General features: G+C 51.2%; 3 protein-coding genes across 3 annotated transcripts; all 3 read right to left on the bottom strand.

Moving 5' to 3' along the window:
• Positions 1–623: 623 nt before the first annotated feature.
• PG994_011968 (uncharacterized protein) lies at positions 624–1904 on the bottom strand (the record flags this gene model as incomplete). The annotated part of the gene is made up of 3 exons (XM_066863377.1): positions 624–1248; positions 1310–1610; positions 1700–1904. The coding sequence occupies 3 exons, from the start codon at positions 1902–1904 to the stop codon at positions 624–626; spliced, it is 1131 nt and encodes a 376-aa protein (XP_066712487.1).
• A 7128-nt stretch (positions 1905–9032) lies between these two features.
• On the bottom strand, positions 9033–10346 carry PG994_011967 (F-actin-capping protein subunit beta; the record flags this gene model as incomplete). Its single annotated transcript, XM_066863376.1, has 3 exons — positions 9033–9424; positions 9817–10226; positions 10315–10346. 3 exons carry the CDS (start codon positions 10344–10346, stop codon positions 9033–9035), a joined length of 834 nt encoding a protein of 277 aa, XP_066712486.1.
• Positions 10347–11037: 691 nt separating this feature from the next.
• On the bottom strand, positions 11038–11577 carry PG994_011966 (uncharacterized protein; the record flags this gene model as incomplete). Its single annotated transcript, XM_066863375.1, has 1 exon — positions 11038–11577. The coding sequence occupies one exon, from the start codon at positions 11575–11577 to the stop codon at positions 11038–11040; it is 540 nt and encodes a 179-aa protein (XP_066712485.1).
• Positions 11578–15786: the final 4209 nt, after the last annotated feature.

Raw genomic sequence — 15786 nt, 5'->3', positions numbered from 1 at the left:
TAAGCGCCTACAGGTCCGAACGGGATAGTAGGCAAAAAGTCCTCCACGACAGCATTGCAACATAAGCGAAGCGCTACCTGACCTATTTCCCAATCCAGAGAAATCCCTTTTGAGCTGTAACTTTTGAGTATGTAGCAAGGGCTAGGCCGAAGGGTAAGTAAGTTCCCAGCGCTAAAGCATGCGGGATAGTGGCAACTGCCGGCCTTTTGATGTGAGGAGGAATCAGGCACTGTTGGCTCTCGCAGCAAATGTTAGTTGCTACGACACACACAACCTGATAGACCCCCAACTTGACATGAGATGAGGCTCGCCAGACTAGAAAAACAGGAAGCGAATGCGATGTTCGGATATTGCTCATTACTGGCGAAACGGAAAATTCAATGATGATATCCTATTCGTACATGGCCGTAGCCTCAGGTTTTGGGGAAACGTCTCACTTGAACGCCGAAGCGACATGCCCTCGTGGTCGCAACCCGTGTCCTTGCATTGCAACTTTTGTGAATAAACCATTCCCAATCGATTGCATCCCTTCAGTGACAGTCGAAATTGGTCCGGCGATGTCATGTACCCTTGTGTCGATATGGAATTTATGTATCTGTCCACTTGTCTCACTGCCGCATGTTTCATGGCCACCACTTCATCTTCTTGTAGCTTTCGATAACTTCTTCCAGCAGCTCCTTGTTGATTTGCGGCTTTTGGTATTCGAATCCAACCACCTTCTCCAGGCGTGATCCATCCATGCTCAGATCCGTGTCTTTGAGAAGCTCCTTCTCCATGAACGGTGTCAGCGGACCAGGCCTCGTAATGCCGGCATCAGCCAGCAGGTCAGCCCAGGGGCCCAACAGCTCGTCGTTTATGTCATCGACGACACTATCCATATTCATCCGGGCGAATGTGCTGATGAACTGGCCTTGGAAGCCGGTCTGAATCTCGAACATTTCTCCAATGAGGTTGGCGACGGTGCCTTGTGTCGTTGTGCCCTTGTCTACCACATTGAACGTCGGGGTTTTCCCCATCTCTTTCTCATCCCAGTTTGCCTTGCCGGCGTCGTACCACTTAGCCACGTCCCACAAGGCACGTGTCACATCATCAATGTGTGCCGTGTTTGTCCGCAGGTCCTTTGTCCAGAGCCACTTCATCTCCTCGTTGAGGTGCTTGTAAACGCGGGCCATGCAGAGCGCCGTGGCTACCCACTGCGACGCGTAGGGGCCGTATACATGAGCAAGGCGTACAACTACCAGGTTCAATCTTGTCGCCCGTAAAGTCAGTACCACCGCCAGAAGTCATCGGACGCACGGGTTGAACATACCCTTCAATCTTGGCCAACTCTTCTTCGGCCTCCAGTTTGAAGACCGCAATCTTGCTCCAGGGCTTCGTCTTATCTCCTTCTTTGCTAGGCGACGAGTCAGGCTTGTACACCATGCCCGTGCTCAGCTCGACGAAGCACTTGCACTTGCGTTTTGCCGCTTCCCGGCCCACAGCCAGAGACAGCTCTTTGGATCGGAGCCGGTATACTTCGTCCTCCTGTGAGTATCTCGTCTCGCCTCCGCAGTTGAAGACATAGTCCCATTCTTTGCCATCGGGCCGGTCGAATATTCGCGACAGGGCTTCTGCGAAAAGGGAGGGCAGGGTTAGCAGATACGGACAACAACTCATCAGGGATTTACGAGGCGAGGAGGAGCATTTCGTGAAGACTTACGTTCTCTGGTTGCGTCTGCCTGTATGAACTTGTCACTGGAACAGGCCTGGTCGAACTCGGGTGCTAGCCAGGCCAGCTGGGGAAGGACCTTGTCTACCAGGCGGACCTCGGATGCGAGGTCGTTCTTGTGGATGTGAAGGGCCAAGAAGCGTCCGATGTAGCCCAACCCACCAATTATGAGCACCGAAGGCTTCTCGGCAGCCATCCTGGGAAGGAAGTGATCAGACGAGTCTGCGACGTTCTGGTTCGAGGGTCTGAGGTTCAGAGATTCTGAAGGGGGGGTTGACGCGGGGTGTGTCGAGCAATGTCGAGGCCGCTGGCGACGGAGGAGGGGGGGAAGTGTGCAGGAGGCCGTGAAATTCGAAGCTCCACTTGATGGGCAGTATGAGACTTGTCTGTCCGAGGAGAGGGGATGCTTATTATTAGGTTAACAAGAAAAAGAAGCAAGAAGACTGGCGATTTCTATGGCTAAGGAAAGAGGGGATACGGTTCTGTATCGCTTCCAAGCACACAAGCAGACCAGGGCAAAATATTGACAGAGATAGATACGATTGGGTCAAGAGTGGACTGCTTGATGCCAGAGAGGAGGGAGCTAATATGTGCTCATTTCACTTGCTGGGGAGGGTCCAGCCAGTTTCCAAGTCTAAGCGGGAGGGAGAGCCCCAGCCCTATATAAAAAGACAGGTCGGAGCTAATGAAGGAATCCCTGAAGCCTGGGAGAGAGGGACTGGCAGGACTGGGACTGCAAGAGGAGGAGGAGGGTTGAGGGTTTGGTTTGAGGGTGTCAGTGTCAAGCAAGATTGGCAAGTACCACCCCCCGGTCCCCAAGACAGTATGGAATTTGTACGATGTGACGCAGGGGCGGAGGGGGGAGGGGAGGGGGAATGAAGCGACGAGGAAAAATAATCATAAAAATAGAAAAAAGGCCAACGTTACGGCACGGTAACTCTCTAGCTGTACCTAATCTAATGTGTTCAATGTTCGGAGCACTGAAGGTTCGTTATGGCCGAGTCGATTATATGAACTTGTAGAACCCAATCTACCACTCGCCTACTTACCGTGTTCTATTGTTCCCTCAATCAATCAATGCAGGCGAGGATGGATGGATGTCAGGGTGGGTGGAGGAGACCACTTTGAAGTTAGGGAACGAGACAAGGAATAGCTCTCTAACTTATTGGGTACATACATGGCAAAAAGAGAACGGGCGGGCTGAGTGAGGCGGCGTTGAACCTGCCTAGCGTTCATCGGTCGGTAAGTCAGTATGATGCTATGGATGGGTACAACCAGTGCTCACCTAGCTCAACGAACATCACGCACATTCCTTTCCTTCTATACCTAGTCTGTTCTCTTCTTCCAGCTATGTATGTGTTGTATACCTACTTACCAATGCATTCGTTTTCGTTCTTGCTATTCACTACTCACCTCAAAATACGTTATGCTTAGGTACGAAGAGATGAAACGGAGGATAGGTCAATCGCTGCTTGCATTCTGGAAGGGAAAAGACTTGTGGGGTCGATAGCGGGCTGGTCCTTTTTTCTTCTTACATGAGACCCCTGTACAACCACTGGAGGGTTCAAGTGCTCTCAGGTTCAACTTCGAGAGAAATACAGCAGCCAGCAGTGCTGCTGCATACAGATTGAGTGGTTATATATACATACCTACATATATCATACTAGGATTCTATGTCCCATTTCGTTTCAGTCGACGATTGACACAATAATCAATAAAAGTAATTAACGAAGTCTAAAACCCGATAACGACTGTTCGCTTCCTACCCAGTAGTCCTACCATGCCTCCACTGTCTTAACGCCGAATATACAAACCTAACAACATTTGTATATTCTGAAGACATCGAAACAAGGACAGGCTTCTAAGTGAAAGCAGAACGCCAACCACGCTGCCGTAGGTCTAGGAGGAAGGCAATAACGAGAGCAAGCGAAGAGACGAACACCAAGGGAGTTACGGAAGCTACGACTACCCCTATCTACATGTAATTATGTTGTCGTCGATCGGTAAGTGCACTTGCTCTATTAGGAAACCTTCCCTTCGACTTTGATCGAGTACATGCCTTCCTTCTGCATCTTTCATCGGCATTTTTGGACAAAAAAAGAAAGACACCAAAATGGCCAATTGATCGATTCGAACTACTGGCCTTCCACACCCATTGGGGGTTGTATCAAAACACAATATTTATTTCCCCTTCCCTTCACCACTGCATTTCGATGTTTTCCAGCCAGCCTCGCAGGGTCGACTTGGGCCACCTTATGCACACCTGCATTGCCTAATCCATGTTAGGTGGTACACCTCGTCAATGTTTCGAGCAGCCCGTCAACTTCGAAACCAATACATCTACGCCGGTATGAACAACCGCAAGTACTGAAGTCGTGATGGCTTTCTTGCTTACCAACGTTTGCAGGTAGGCTTAGGTAAGTACATACCTATGCAAGACCCTCATGTGTGCCGTTGATAGGTAGGTTCCAAAGGGGTTCCCTTACTTGGGCAATTTTCACCAGCGACTTATTCATCGTTGCTTCAAGATATTGATTGGTATCGAGATACTTTGTTGGTAGTCCGCAAACGTGGCACACAAATCCAAATAACACGCACCACACCACATCACAACCATGACCAAGACCATGACCATGTTTGAGTTGAGTTATGGCCGCCTGGCAATCCAATCCCTCTCACCGACTTTATGAAGCTGGTGGTCCGCATCCATCGTCCACATTCGCACTCCTTAAAAGGGTTGTCCTATTGGTCATACAGGCCAATCAAGCTCTGTCGCCCAGCACCAACAGTGACAGCCATTGATTCGATACATCGTCCATCCTCCCCTCGTGCGCCAGCTTGTATGACCAACCACACTGACATGGTGGAGGATGCTACCATCTGATTACTCTCTCTCCCGCGATGAGGCACTTCACTGACAAACATCTGCAGCCGGGACGCAAACAGGAGCCGGGCTCCATCTGTTCAGCATGTGTACCTGTAGCATGCATGCAGCGTGCATGGCATGGCCCCTCGGAATGTGTGCTCGCGCTCTTGCTAATTTGACTTGGGAACCCCTTCGTCTGCCTTCGCCATCATCATCATCATCACCACCACCGCACACACCACCACCAAACTGTCTGTCGTGCAATGTCGCGCAGTGTCGCAGATGTCGCCCCAGAATAATGTCTGACTAGCTGCGGCGCAAGCCTGATGCGTCCAATACCAGCTATCTTCGGGGAAATTCTCCTCTGCAGCAACACGTCAACGGAAGCTTGCAACCTCACAGAATTCAGGGGCAGCAGCTGTTGGGAAGGTGCAATTGTAAATGCTGCATGATGGTGGTTGGCACTGCAAGCGTGCATGCAAGTTTGCTGCAACCTGATGGCTCGTCCCAAATGATGGCTATTGCAGGCACGCAAGGGACGTCCGGTGCTGATGCTGGGCCGCCGCTGGTGGGCCTATTTCGAAACCACCTTACTGCATCCTAGGCTAGTGGGCACCACCCGTTTAGCTGGTGATCCCGCTGGAGGCCGCATCTCCCGTTCAGGGGACTTCCTTTCACGGGATCTCTTTAGGGGCTTGGTAGCTTCAGAAACAAAAAAAGACCTTCTAGAAGGATTCCTTGCATTGCACACCATTCCGCGCCGCTCTTTCGACATTGACCCTTGCCGCGGTGTGTCTCGGCCTTCTTATCAAAAAATTATTTGCTGCATCTCGTCAAGCAGCTGGACGGCCCTTTCTACCAAACTTTGGTCTGCATGGCCGCCCATGTAAATCCGAAATCTGCAAGTCCAAGGAGACCGGGAACAGTACTATCCGCATTGACTCATTTATATGGCGATTGACGCGAGAATATCTCGAGAGATGTATTTTATGGGAGTCAAGCTGCAGCTGAAAATACGAAATCCCTCAACTACATCGAGGACAATTTCCCAGCTTGTGCCCTCTGCACCGGCAACCTTCCCCGCGACATGGGGTCTACCGAAGACTTGCATGCAGTCATACTTATTTCTTTTGTTTTTCAGCCCGGAAGTAACATGGAAGCACTTTCGTGACTCACCTGAAGAGTGCCATCACACGAACAATATCCAGCCTCGTGGGTCACTTTCTGCAGGTTATAGCTATGCATTGTTTTGAATATGCAGTAGTAGCTTGCTTGAACATTCAGAGTAGCATACGGAGCTCAAATCAATCAGGGGTTTTCCACCTTGGTCAGCAGGCGTGCCAACTATTCTGGATGCGATGCTTGTAGACAATCAGTTGCGAATGACGAAGAGCATGGCTAATCTGATTATGATGAAACACAACAGTTGAACAACAAATCCAGTACGAGGGCAACACGGCTTCATCCAGAAGCCTACTCTCGCAGAACGATCCAAACCGACAAGCGGCCGATTGCAGCGCGAGGACGATTGCCGGTCACGATGGGTACCATCAGACATGTACGAACATAGGGGTGATGATCGAAATTATACATCCGTGGTAATGTTTGCGTTCTCAACTTTCGTTACCAGGGCAGGCAAGCAACGCATGCCCCTTTCAGCCGCGAACGTGTGTCGAAGATTCAAAACTAAGCGATATGCATGTCATTTTCCACCCATGACACTGGCCATGCGGGAGGAAATTACGACATCGAGACACGACACAGCAATCGCTTATCTTTTTCTTGCTTGCCAGTCACAACCCCCAACCAACCCTGAAAGACGTGCCAGACCTTCTGAGAGCTTATTCAGTGCATCCCAACGATCCTTCTTTGTTGGCTCTATTTGATCGTACGATGGAAGCTTTGGAGGTCGACAATGAACGCGTCGTCGATCAACCATTCGTGGGTACCCAATTGTTGGCTGGTCGAGGTTCAAGATTTGTCATAACGTAATGTAACCTACAGACGGATTTCAACATTCATTCGCGGCCATGCGCCCCGGGGCAGGTCAATCCCGGACCAGTCGATCAGATCCTTCGGAAAGAATCATCAGAACATACAGATACAGCTGGTGGTGCAGTTCGGTCTCCATTCCCTTGCAGTGACAACAAGTATGCGTATGCAGGCCAAGGCTGGGTTGACCTGCCCAAGCGGGCCAGTCGTAAAATTAGGTAGGTAGTACCTGGCTATAGGACATGGACGGCATGTGCCAAGAACTTCCAACATCTGCTTGAGTAGGTGTTCCCCTAGGCGGAGGATGGATGAAGTACGTATGAAAGGGTACCTTGCGAGCTGCGTCTCGGTATGGCGCTGGCAGGTTCTCGTTCGCCGTGCTCATCTCCTGAGAACGCCGGTGTCCCATTATCCGTCTACCACTGCATGGCCTTGTTATTTGCGAATCGCTACACCGAAACGTCTCCGATCTCTGAGTGCAGTAAATAGGGCGGCGGCGAAGAGTCCTTGACGACGGGCGTTTGACAAATACAATAGACGCCCCCCTAGCCCTCTCTGTCGCCTTCAAGCCGGCCAGCTTAATACTACGTAGCTGTGGTAACCGTACGCAGGCGATCCTTGTGCATCATTAAGGGGTGAAGAACATAATTTGATTGTAGCAACCTTGACTCTGAGTTCGGATAGTCCCAGACCTATCTGGCCCTTCTCTCCACCCGCTCTGTTCTCGACGGTCTATCTCTCTCACTGACTGATTGATTATATTAACCCAAGGCGAATGAATGGTACACTGAACCCAAGTGGCGAGTTTAGCAAGTCTAGGCCAAGGAACTGGGTAATGCAAAAACTGTATGAAGCCTGTCTCTTATTTCACGGAAGCCACTGAGTCATAGACCCGAACGCGAATGATGCCGAATCCAGATATATGTGCCCACTCACCAAAAAGGGAGTCTACCTAAGTGAATGCACCTTGACCGTGAAGGCTGAGAGAGAGACACCCCTTCCTGGTGGCCTCAAGTAACGATCTCAGCCCCCAATCTTCGTCTCGCAAGGAGGCATGACAATGATCTTAGTCTTCTTTCACGGGTGATGTATCGTATGCATATGCGGCATCACGCAGCCCGCGTGTCGTAATATGAACTGGCAAAACGAGTAGAGATAAGGAGGGTATCTCCCTTCACCCCCTTTTACCCTAACGAGATAGTGTGCCAGAGAAAGCAGGTCACACAGCAACGGACAAATTCGGGGTGGCGCTGAGACCTTGGAGTCCATATACAGGTTTCGCTTCTCTTTCTCGAACGACATCCCAGTCTTGTGGAATGATAGTCGCTCACTCTCGCGTTCGAAGGATGGGAAAAAGTAACGAAGAATGGCATCGGCTAGCTACCTGGTTTAACGAGGCTTCTCTCTTCGGGTCAAAGAGGTGTGTGTGGGTAGTCGCCCTTCCTAGTCTTACGCGGAAGAAGGGGATTTTTATCTTTCATCTTTCGTTTGTGTTGTATTGATTGAGGCTTGCCGTCTAGCCTGCATTGATCGTAATCCATATGTTCTAGTAGCTATATGTTTTGCTGGTTTTCACCACCCCTTCTCAAGATTATCATGGTTAGTGAAACATCTTCCTCATACTTGGTCTATTGATGTGAGATATGGACATCGAGGTGTTTCACTGATCAGAACTTCTTCACCCTTGGGGGCCGTTGCTACGTAACATACATACTGCCTGGGCTCGTGCCGGACGGATCGACGATTCCGGCCGCTCTAACGGAGGAACGGCAGTCACCGATTCATCTAACGGATCCACCAAATTGGCTGTGCTTTGTTGTGAGGCACTGGATTATCGGTGCAGGGACCATTGATGGACTGATCAGCCAGCTAACATGGGCACTACACGTACCATGGACGGTCCCTATCTGTAAGGGCGGCCGACCGATACAGAAGTCGGCACCGCTGAGTGGCTTCGAGGCTCCTATGTAAGGGGCAGATGTCGGTCGAGTTCAGCTGCACAAGAGCCACAGATTCACCACAAAAGCCTCGTCCAGGTCCAGCTAATGACGGCTCTGTCGGACTTCTAAGACACGACGAACTGACCGCTCATAATGGTTCTGTAGTAGGACATGAATTCAATCTATCTTGTCATGTCAACATGCCCCCCAAGGAGAAGGAGGAAGCGTATGCGGTGTAACAGCATCTTAAGATGACTTGTGTTTCTTTTGTCTCATCATCGTAATTGGCCATGCCCATTACACCCCATTGCTTCGTCATGGGCGTGTGTGGAAGAGCTTGACCCTCGAAATACTAAACTCCGTAACTGAAATGCTTCTACTAAACAGCAGCGGGTACGTCGTCTTCTTTCGCCGCCCACAACAAACTGCTGGCGCAGGTACATGAGCCATACAGCAGGAGATTTATATATCCCTCGAAACCAGATTAAAGCAAGATTCCTGAATCCCCAGGTCGCCCGCTCCCAGATCATCGCCGCATGCTGCCAATGAGCTCGCGCTGCGCCTCACGGTCCCTGCCCGCCTCGCTCAGGCTGCCCACGCTCCGCAGGTCGCCCACCACGTCCTTGGCCTTGCCGAAGTAGACCTCCTGCAGCAGGTTGCGCATCTTGAGCTCCATGTCCTCGACGAGCTTGCCGATGTTGGCTATTTGCTGCTCGTCGCTCTCGGCCGGCAGCTCCTGCTCGATCTGCCGCGTCATGTTGCCGCTCAGGTCCATGTCGCCGAGGCCGGAGCTTCTCGTCGAGAGCGACAGGATGACGGTCGACGTCAGGTTGTATTGGGTCATGCGGGCGCGGTCGATGGCTTCGAAAACGTGGATCGAATCCCAGGAGCCTTCGCTGGCGCTACCTGGTTTGGCCTCTGATAATCATATGTTAGCCCCAGTAGAAATAAGTACATTTGCCTTTAACAATCATGTCGTGAGCTCCCCAGAGCTTGGGGGCAGGTAAGACCCTTGACTCAGGTTCCTGATCGATCGAAGCATGTTCCGATCACAGATCCGAGGTCTCAGATCGCAAGTAGCACAGATAGTAACGCATGCTGCGCCCCCGGATGCAGTGCACTCGGCCCCTGGTACACTGTATATACCCCGGCTATATTCCAAACGACATGGTACTGCCCCTTTCCAGTCGAGGTTATAGATCCACTCGTATTCGTAACGATATCGGCGCTGCCTACCCCCCAAGCTGGGGATCGAAAACAAAAGCCAGCACGGGCAGATAACTGAAATAGAAACAGCATGCCTCACTCACCCTTCTTCAACAAGACAACGCCGGCGAACCCATCATCGAGGTTCCAGAAGTAGACGGAGCTGACGCCGCCCTCGTAGTAGAGCTCGCGGTAGACGTCGAAGGCCTCGTTGGCCTTGACCTCCATGCGGCGGACCTTCTCGCTCGGGGTGGCGCCGCCGCCGCCCTCGGAGCCGGCGCCGCCGCCGGAGCCCAGCGGGGGGTCGAACTCGTTAGACCAGGGGGAGCGGTAGCTGTCGCCGTCACGGTTGTAGTCGCACAGCAGGTAGTCGCGCCCCGTCTGCTTGCAGCGGCGGACGCTCAGCGGCTGGTCGACCGACGAGAGCAGGTCCTCGGTCAGGTCGGGCGCGAGCGAGATCAGGCTCTGCAGGTGCTTCGTCGTGTGCTTCGGGTTGAGGCGGCGGAGGAGGTCGCTGCGTGGTGGTGACAAAAGGGGGAGGAGGGGTTAGCTTAGCTGTGTGGGTAAATTGAAAGGGCGGAGGTGGTGGTAGTGGTGCTTACAGAGCCGAGTCAAAGGGATCGGCGGACGCCATGATGTCTACAGGAAGAAGGGAGTCTGCCGCGTCCGGGAGTCTGGCAGCGATTGTTTGGGTTGGGAGAGGAGATTTCAATGTTGCGTGCGTTTGGTTTACTGGTGATGGATGCCAGCATTAATCGTGGTGGGGTTCAAGGGAAGGGGGGGGGGGGAGCTCTGGCCTGTGCCTGTTGTTTCGGAGGGGCTACTACAAGTCAGGTTAGGTCCAGCACAGTGGATCATCCGTGCCCCCCGGGTGTTGCCGTACCTACCTCCGGGGCTTGAGGCGAATGATTGATGATTGACAGGCCTTTCATCAGTGAACATCGGATGGGGTCAATGAAACATTATCTTGACCTCAGGTACTGGCCGTTGACAAGTGTATGTAAACTACCTACATATACAATTTCAGTCAATGATTCAGCACGGGTAATGGGATCCATCCTCTCCCATGTTCTGCTTTGCCTTTTTTTCTCTGACACCCAATAATGCGTACTTATTAATGGTACATCTATCCAGCTTTTCTTTCATTGACATTGAGCTCGCCCACTTACGAATGTTATGAGTGAGGCGCGTCTTCATCAGAGGACCACTTCCAACTGAGCGAGATGCCATGCTTTCTCAGCATGGCAGCATAGTGCTCATAGTAATCCTGCCACCGAGGATTGTCCTTGGTGGCTGCGACTAACTCCCCTGTTTTCCAAGTTAAACTAGTGATTCACGACTAGGCTGCGCAACTCGGGTAGGCGACCAGAGGAGGCCATTCGATCCAGCTTGACGAAGCACAGGGAGAGCCAAGTGTCCCTCGGCTCGCCCCAATCGAAGAAATTATTGCCTTTTCGAATTTCGTACTCATCCTTGTTCGGCTGGTACCAGTGGCGGTGATAGTCCACATCGCAGGGGACGACCACTTCAAGCTCTTTCAGGCTCTTGGGCAAGCACAACACAGCGGCAGTCACTCTAGTCAAACCCTCCAGATCGATCCGTAACTTCTCCAGCTTGGTCAGTGGCCAGAAGCATCTGAGAGGCATGGCGAGGACTTGATCCAAGAATCTTTCCGGGAGCTGATAGTGGTAGTCCCGATTCACCAACTGAAGCGCTTTCAATTTGCTCCCTCCAAGACTCGGGAACAATGAGTTCTGCTCATTGCCCACGAAGATGTCGAACCACGATTCTGTGTTCAGATCCCACTGCAGCTGCTCCAAGTCTGGGCAGTGCTTTAACATTCCCCTGATGACAATGATGCTCATCGAGATTCTCTCCAGCTTGAGACGTCTTAGGCTTCTTGGCAATGGGTATGGGTATGGAAGCCCCGGTGGAAGACAAATGTTTTGGGGTCCTTTGAAGCAGAACGTTAACTCTCGTACCGAGTTTGGAAGCTTGATGCAAAAAATCTGTGGAGGGGAGTCTGTCTCTTTCGAATCCCCATACGACTGGAAAATAACAGCTTTTAGTGATGGCCATTGCTTCTCAGTCTTTAGGCAATCCATCTGATGACTGAGCTCGCGATGCTCATCATGTGGCATGGACAGTGCGACGAGCCGAATCTGCTTGAGTTGCTGTAAAACCCGCATGAGCCTACCCAGGCTACTATGCCGGCCGTGACCTGAAAAGTGAAAGCCATATGTATTGGAAGGCCTATTCATGTAGTATAGGTGCTGGACATGGGCTGCGAGTCCTGGGTTCCGCTCTAGTGCACGATCGAAGCTGACCAGGTTGCTGTTATTCCGGATACAGATGGATCGGTATAGCGTCCGCATTCCTATTTGATGAAAGTATTTCGAAGCCCTGCAGAAACCAAGCAATGAGCCGCTGTCAAAGAATGCTCCATTTTCCAAAATCCCTGGATGTCGTTCCACTGTTGTTTGGTTAGGGATGATATAACCAAAGACACTTTGTTTCAGCTCTTCCGGGAGGCCTGGAAAGCTGGGATGTGATGGCGAGCCGAGCGACATTGTCTCGGACGTTGCTCGTAATATGCAGTGAAATGAAAGAGATACTGTCACGAAAGAAAGACTCACCTCCCCCTAATGTTTTCAGCGAGAATTATTGAACTATAGAACCCCAAGGCTATCTCCGCTGAGTTCCTTAGGAAAATTGGTTGGACGCGGCCAGAAACCGAATCCGACGCCGCACCGGATAACGATCAATCTTGACTTTTTGTCTTCCCGGTCCAATTATACCACGGTATAGGCTATGCCACAGGTCGACGGAATTGGCCACAACTACTGACTGGCAGTGCTAGATTCAGTTTGTAAGAACCAGGTCAACTTCTACCATCGATCTAGTGCGATACTCACAGAAATATGCGTGCGGGTAGTAGACAAATGCTTGTGCGGCTCAACCATCTTACTATTCCACCTCCTATCACACCCCTTTTCGCAATATCTATCGTTATCAACATTCCATCATCAGCCCCAGATTCTTTGCTGCCACTATTCAAACACCTATTCAAAGCCTAGATCTAACCGAAAGCCACACGTGCCACCTCATTCAATAGCAGCCAGTGCTCCGAGAGAAGTGCTGCTTCATGTAAATCATCACCCTCATCAAGACCTAGTTGATACTCCATCCTGGGACATCGAAGCGGCAGCTTATACGTTACCTCGGGGTGCTGGGCCCCATCTCTCTTTTTCCGGTTCTTGAAACACTTTCCAAGCCCTATGTGCAGTCGAGTCGCACGATATTTTGGTGGTTCTCCTAAACCCAATCTTGCCTCCCTCAGACCCATGGTAAGTGTTGGCCATGGTCGGCGGTTCGATACCCAGTTGCCCCTTGATCCCATAAACCCAAAACAGAAGTTTCGAACGGCCAAAGATATCCAGTGCCATGGTGAGTTTCAGAGTTGCTCAAGGTTTCTTCCAAACCAGAGCATTCTCGCGTTCTGGGACTTTGATTGACTAGGCTTTGGGAGTTGGGGCGGAGTAAAGAAAAACGCCGTTCTCAACGTAGAAGCATCGTGAAACTTACTTAGTATATTCTCTTCTTGTGCCAGGGCGATAAAGTATTTCATGTCTATCTTCACTGCTCCGTTGAGTTGGATTACGATCTCGGCTCGCGCTATGAAAGTTGAATGTATAGCTTGGGTCGATCTACAAAGATACCCGTCAGAATGGGTAGTGCTAGTCACTCCCGGGATGCGGTTGGGCCATGCTAAAGAGGGCGATAGTGACGCACTATTGATGGGCGGCACTCCGACCTGATTGGGTCGCAAGGCGAGACTCTCGGCCATTCTAGCATAAGTGGTGGGATAGAGCAGTGGTGGTACCGTAGATATTGCTGGTTCATTGCCCGCAATGCTTTCTTTATATTGTTCATACGTAATGGGTTGTGTCTGCCAGGCTAGCTAAACGACTAGAGATGACGTGAGGCTGTGCCACATGGCTAGATCAACCAACAACACAAACAACCCAATTGGCTTTTGCGTTATTGGCGTATATCGCATGAGCAAGCCACTAAGTACTTAGCTGTACGCACTCAAGCGGCGGATGCGGCATCGTGGCGCTTCTGATATATCTTCTGGTACGGCCTAGACAAGAGGGCTCCCGCGAACATTGACAGGATGTGGCGCAGAGAACACACCGTGGTGTCCTCTCTCGCGTCACCCGTATGGAAGAGGTGTAAGATGGGATGACGAAATACCCAAGAACTTGTAGAAGACGGGTTCCAAAGTCCTCCGCTTGACAATCCAATCCGAGCAGTCCCGGTGGTTTGGTTAGCCTGAATGAAGGCCGGTCGAAATTACTCCAAGCGAGTGGAGTTGCAGGAATTGATTGTCGGCCTTGGTCTACTACTATATATCCAGACCGGTTCGGCTCGGCTCACCATCTGGTGTTTGCTGTCGGTCGTCGGATGCGCCAGAAGGTTTGAGTCCGAGAAGAGGTGGTAGAAGTATGTTTTGTCCCCCGGCACCACGTTGCTTGCTTCTAGAAGGCTATGCAATGCGTGTACACCTTCTCCATTCAGCCTAGAGGAGGTTCATACTTGGGGTTGCATTCCCCACTCCACCGTCTGTGCAAGACAGGCGGGAATCGCGACGAACTATTATCTATCTATTTTAATGTCCTTCTCAGCTAAGGGGGATGAATGTATCCGTATTTCAATTGACTCTGCCTATCGCGTGAGGCGGAACCTTTACTCCTCTTAGTACATCAGGTACATACAGCAGAGAAGGAAGCAGAGGCGCAGGACCGAATGAATGAGAGTCTGTTCCACTGCCATGCCGGAACATCTAAAATATCCATGGCTTCTACACCTGTCGACTGTGTATTCAGGTGAAGCGGCGTCTGTAGTCGTCGACGATTGGCACATTGGAGCTCAGTGTCAACCTGATGAGGCCATCTCTCCAATGGATGTCACCCCATCTTTTTGCACCCCCTTTTTCCCCCTCCCCCAGGCCCCCCAGGCCCCTCATAGTGTGTGTGCTTTTGTGCTTCTTTTTCTGCTCAAGGGTAACTGGCTTGGGACGAATTAGATCGCGGGCAAGCTCCAAATGGGTCGCTTGTCTAGCGCGCCCCAAGTTTTCGGGTCCTCTGCCATGCTCTTCGACCCAGACCCACGAGATCGCGGTCAGCATCAACCAACCATCCATGATTGAACCAACGCTCTGCCTGCCGCTCTTTTCCGTCTCACAGGCCCAGTTTCTTGCTGCGAACAAGATGTGGAAGGGGAAGAAGACAAAGGGGCAGATCCTTCGACATATTGTTTGCCTAGTTCGGCTGTTTATTAATACTAACAGATAATCTGCATTGCATCTTTTTCACCTGCACTTGACCGAATCGGAGCAAACTATCTTACCCACCTGTTCAACCATGCTCGACTGCTTGCCCACCCACTACTGGACTGTCTGTGAGACACTCCATGTAGGGAAGAAAGGGGGGAGGAGGCAGAACAACAAGAAGAAGAAGAGAAGTCGGCGTGACGGGATGTGTGTAGGCTAATGGAGTAGGTGTCCATAGATCGTGAGTGGTAAGTGGAGGGGGATAGCATACCTACCTTCTGAGCATGCCTCTCGGCTCTCACCCAACGGAACACATTACCTAATTATTACGAAGGGACGGAAGAACGACGTAGTATGTCAATACATACATGTAGGTACACTTATACCAGCTATAGCCGCGGTAAATTGAGGACACACGAATCTTCCCGTCGCGACAAGAACTGTTCCAAAGCACGTACAGACTTACTCGGCCAGGCCTGCTGCTGCTCGTGCTGCTAGTGAAATCGCAACCCCAGCTGTTGCTATTTCCCCAACGCCCCCGCTCGGGCCAATCAATCAGCCCGCGCTTCCACCTGGGCAGTTTCAACCGTTCCAAGTTCCAACGTTCAACGTGCGTTGCCTTCCTTCTGTAGTAGTCGCCCTGGACCTACCTAATGCCTGCTGACTGAGGCACTTGGCCACGATTCTATTCTACCTTACCTTATGTAACTCAACCTTCGCATTCAAGAAGGCGACTGGA

The sequence above is a fragment of the Apiospora phragmitis genome (genome assembly GCF_038363925.1).
Source record: "Apiospora phragmitis strain CBS 135458 chromosome Unknown utg000010l:1.0-9815664.0:1.0-9183399.0, whole genome shotgun sequence".
NCBI classification, from domain to species: domain Eukaryota; kingdom Fungi; phylum Ascomycota; class Sordariomycetes; order Amphisphaeriales; family Apiosporaceae; genus Apiospora; species Apiospora phragmitis.
The sequence above is the reverse complement of the archived record's forward strand: the minus strand, read 5'-3'. Positions and strand labels throughout refer to the sequence as shown.